This window comes from Sesamum indicum, linkage group LG4 (genome assembly GCF_026168435.1).
Source record: "Sesamum indicum cultivar Baizhima isolate 11 linkage group LG4, ASM2616843v1, whole genome shotgun sequence".
Classification (NCBI taxonomy): Eukaryota; Viridiplantae; Streptophyta; class Magnoliopsida; order Lamiales; family Pedaliaceae; genus Sesamum; species Sesamum indicum.
In genome coordinates, this window is record NC_142660.1 from 8,809,778 (window position 1) to 8,814,887 (window position 5,110).

General features: G+C 34.7%; 1 protein-coding gene across 1 annotated transcript; it reads right to left on the reverse strand.

Annotated features, from left to right (window-relative positions):
- Positions 1-408: 408 nt before the first annotated feature.
- LOC148788406 (STOREKEEPER protein-like) lies at positions 409-4,310 on the reverse strand. The gene is made up of 2 exons (XM_088879470.1): positions 3,150-4,310; positions 409-700 (listed from the first exon to the last, which is right to left on the reverse strand). The coding sequence occupies exon 1, from the start codon at positions 4,144-4,146 to the stop codon at positions 3,190-3,192; it is 957 nt and encodes a 318-aa protein (XP_088735596.1). The 5' UTR covers positions 4,147-4,310; the 3' UTR covers positions 409-700; positions 3,150-3,189.
- Between the last annotated feature and the right edge of the window lie 800 nt (positions 4,311-5,110).

Here is a 5,110-nt window from a genome sequence, read left to right on the forward strand (position 1 = left end):
AAATTTTAATATAAAGGAACAAATTATGAGCTTCAATAAATTAACAACATTACTAAAATTATGCGCTCAGGTGTTGCATGACACCATATCTAATCATTATAAAAGTCTTTGTTAAATAAAAAGCTCTCTCTAAAAAAAATTAATTACATTTACGCATGAAATTAGGTCTAATTATATAAATCATTTATAAAATTACAACATTCTTTAGTATTTAAATTTTGATTTACATTGACACTCCAGAAAGGAAAATATCCTTACACAAGACATTGACATCCCGTTAATGTACTTATAATTGTACAAATGACAGAATATGACATATATCTACATAAGAAATCCTTTCTAAAACAACACCTTAGGTTTATAACATGAAGCAGGTGAGTTTATGGTATGTTCTCCAGTCGCCCAATATGAAACAAAAATCAGTTGTATAAATATCATTCACTCTCTGCAGGAATTAAGTTCTCAAAAGATATATTTGTTTGTGAGATATGACAAGTTTGATTACATCATCTCAAGTATACCTCACCTTCTTGCTTCTGCTTCTGCCAACTCCGTTCATAACTTCTGCTTCATCTTCTCTCTATTACAAAATTACTATCCAGAAAGAAACTTTACACCATACACAAAAGTCAAGGCAATTCTGAATCCTTGGATGCCTGAAAGATGATGCAATCTCTTGAAAAGTCCTCATCCACATAAACTGCAGTTGGGCAACAAACAAATGATAATATTTATGACTTGAAGAACCGTTGCAAGGCAAATTGTAGAAAACCACATTTTCAGCAAGATAAAAACTGCTCCATGGTTATGAAACAATGAAATGATTATTCTTTAGTCTTTAGTGATTGAAGAAGATGGTATGTATAGGCTGCATATTACACTCTAAAATTGTAAGAATAACAAAGTAGAAAAGTTTTAAACTGTGATTGGCATTTTAACAGATCCAAGAGAAAAAAGCTTGCTCATAATGCAATCCATGTAATAGCAGGGATCCAAACAAGTTCCAGGAAGGATGGGAAGAGCTGTACAAACATAACCATAACCACAAGAAGCAAATATCATTTATTGGGAGCTGTATCAAAATGACGACAACATGCAAGAACGGTAACTGAAAGGAGAAACTCATGCATTGAGTTTTCTAGGACGAAGTATCAGATTCTGAGAGAAAATTAGCTATACAAGTGAAAGCTAATCAAAACACATTACAAAAGCCAGCAACCACGTTAAAGTGCTGGACAACTGTAAAAATCGAAACACCAGTTGGGTATGGTTTAGGCAAATACCAATAAATTGTTTTACAATGAGGAAACATCAGATAATGTTGAAGCCTTTGCATTTCAAATTTTGGATAAGAAAGATGCAAAAGCTTGCTGCTTGCATAGATTGGCTATGCAGGACATGTTATTGGGACAACATCATGTGCAAGTCCAGCATTAAAGATCTATCTACAGTTCATTAATTGAAACAACAAACTGATGTAAAATGTTGCCATCTGAAAGCTAGGAAATACTAAGACTACAAAGGAAATCTTCAGCTATGGTTAAAGTAAGTCATATCTTAATTCTCAACTCATCAGCTTGTCTCTTCACTTTCTCAATCACATACATTAATTAAGTATTCCTTTTTCAATACAAAATAGTAATATATGCTAGTACTGTACTCAGAGCTGTTATAAGAAATCTCCATTGGGTCACAAGATGAAGAGTGAATTGTCTGGATAACATAGGTCATTAATTAAAAGATTTAATTGAGCTTTGGGCACCACCAAATTTTCATTTATCCAAGCTCAATCCTGCATGCTTGTAAAGTAGTCATGCCCAAGTTCAGTTCTGGACTGGCTAATTAAGAACATGCAAAAGGAATCAAAACATGACTTAATAAGAGACAACAGTAATAAATCAAATAGAAAGATCCAAATATAGGGGGCGACTTAATGATGTCAAATCTGTTATTAAATAACGTAATGAGAGCAAAACATGTCTCAAAATTTCTATTTGTCTACGTATCAGAAAACATAAAAAACTTGCCTTGTGTTCTTTTGTTCATCTAATACCACCTTTTTTCCCCAGGCACATAGGCTTCTTTGAAGGAAATATTCTTTCTGATTTGTACTCTCTCTTTCCTGTTCTGTCATTATTTTTCACTTTTCATTAGAACAGTTAGTTGGCTAATGCATTTGATTTTCTAATAACATGGTTGTGGGATGTAAATATTTCATTTCTTACCTTTTTTTTCCCCTGCTCTTCTCTTTATTTTTCATTATTCACTTATAATATTTATCTTCATTTTCTCTTTGGACCAGCAGCAGCAAGAAGGGATAGCAAGGATTTTTGCGCCATGCAATTACCACAAGATTAATCATTGAAGACTACCGACTTCCAATACCATATTCATGATTAGAATGGGAATAATGCATTTTATAAAAACATTATTAATGCAAGGTAGATGAATGTATACACCATAATAGACTTCTCCTGAGTTCTGCTCGTTATCAGCTTGTTTCAACTAGCTCTAGATAGATCTTATCTATTAATGCTTTTAGCCATGGGGAAAATGAGAAGCGGCCATACGTGTGTGGCTTATGCTGCAACAAACCAAAATTTTTTGAAACTGTTTAATATTTATGAAATATTAGACTGGAATCTTATCTGAACTAATACGTCAAAGGTAGTTTCATAAGGCTCGGGTAATAATCTAGTATGACCGAAGCATTAGCCCTGTCCCGAGGGAACTCGCTAAGAGTACATTATGACATTATTTCCTAGTATTTGTGCATTCAAACTGCAGCTGCTGCTTGCCTCAAGCAGTTATATCCTAATTCCATGCATGATGAGGCAAATATTTTATTTGCTTCCTAACTTGTGACTTGATTCTCTTTCATTAGCTATGACCAGAAAACACAACTTTGAAAACAGGCAAGTACACCTAATATTTCAGAAACGTTTAAGTTTCGAAGGCAAGACCTCTGTCGAGACATAAAAAGGATCATAAGATCTAAATGTAACAGAAAATGGAAACGTACAGTATGAAACAGAAATCTGATTTTCCAAAAACCACATCAACTCAATAAAACAGCATATATAACTGAAATCAACATTTAGAAACACCTACAAAATAACACTTCCATGGACAACAACCTTATGTTATACCTGTTCAAAAGCCAAAAATCTCTTAAATCCTTCATTTGCTTCAGAGTAGATTGTGTAAGTCCCTCCTAATCAAGTCAATCCTTTTACGCTCCAGTCTAAGCTCTGCAGCTTTCACATCCCTCCACTTCTCTTCCAGCTCTTGTGCCTTCTCTCTGCCAATCAATAGAAATTTCTCCTTGATGATGTTGGAATATCCATTTTCATCCAAAGACGATGACAAGAGTGGGTACGCAGAAGCAAACTCCTCTTTGCCAATCTTCCCCACTTGTTTTTGGTTCTTCACTATCTCTTTTTCTGCATCATGCTCTTTCCCAGCCCTTTTTCTCTTCTTTTGGGATCTGCTTCTGTCTCCCCTTTGTGGTGTCTCCTTTTCTTTTTGAGCATGTTTATCCCCAGCTTCGTTTTCATCTTCTCCCCACAGTGTCTTCGACACCTCAAACACAGCGGACTCATGGGCATCCGAGAAATCAAGCCAGCCCCCATTGGCGCGAGCTCTTTTAAAATTGTTTTCAAACTTCCCCTTGAGCCTACGAATCTTCTCAGACACCTGAGTTCTCGTAAACTGATGCGGAAGACTGTCCTTGATGAAGTTGTAAAACTCGGTCCACTTGTTGTTCCTCCCGTCAGCCCAGAAAATGGCGAGGCCTTTAAGCAGAGAAATTTCATCCTCTTCGGAGAATATTTTAGAGAAAGGGGTGTTCTTCTCGCTGGGTTTTGCGGCAGGCGCGATAATGAAATTGGACGCAGATGAGGAAGAGCATTCCGACTCGTCTTTTCGAGGTACGGGTACTTCTTCTTCACGCGGCAGATTCAACTTGGGCTTCTTCGGGGGCAACGCTGCTGTGCATTCCGACTCGTCTTTTCGAGGTACGGGTTTGTTGCTTATCGATGCACAGCAGCGGTGCCCCGAAGAAGCCCAAGTTTGAATCTGAGTCAGAATCGGTCTCTTCGTCTGCATTGTTAAGAGTTTGTTTCTTATCTTCTTCGTCTTCTCCATCTGCACTGAAACTCAGACGCTGGGGCCTCATTTTCAGGCGAGAAGTGGGAGGAGTGGATTAGTGGAGAGAGCTTTGTACTTCGATTCGTGTGATTGAGCGACAGAAAAAGGGGGGATGAAGTTGGGCAGGGGGAGGGCAAGAGACTGCTCAGTTCTGTCGAATAACTTTTTCCCTCCCAAAGAAGTAATAAAAGTCAGCGGTGTTCAAGATCGTTAACCGGTTCGGGTTTTTTCAGCTTTTTTAATATTTTTTAAATATATATTATAAATAATCTTAGTATTTTTTTTAAATTTTATTCAAAAATACATGTACCTAAATACTAAAATTGGAAAAATAAAATATATACTGAAAAAAATATTTACAAATACAATTAAAAATTTAAAATGAAAAGAAAAGAAATAATAATAAATAATATATAATAGTATATTTTAATATAACATAATTAATAGAATAAAATATATATAAATTGATTTTCGATTCAGTTCGGTTCACTCACTCAAAGGTGACGGAAAAAATTGAACCGAAAATCAATTTAAAAAAATAATCGAAAATCAAATCGAATTTTTCGGTTCGATTTTCGATTCGAACTGAATTCTCAATTTGGTTCTGTTTAGTCGATTTAACCGAACTGTGAACACCCATACTAAAAGTTGTTATATTGTATTTTCTTCTAAATATATGAGTTATTGTTAAAATTTGTAGAAACAAATAAATTGTATCAAATTATAGAATAAAATCAATTAAAAATTATAAAAATTGCAAAAAATAAATAAATAAATAAATTGTGAAGAAGACAAATTAGCTCCTTAATTTTGATGACGCTTTTTTCGAGCTGACCCATATCAACTTTCTTTTTTCCTTTTCTTTTCTTCTTTTAGGTATTTATTTGTTTATTAATACAAAGTACAAATTGCATGTGATTCATATTATCTCAATAGAATTGTTACACAGTAGTAATGAAAT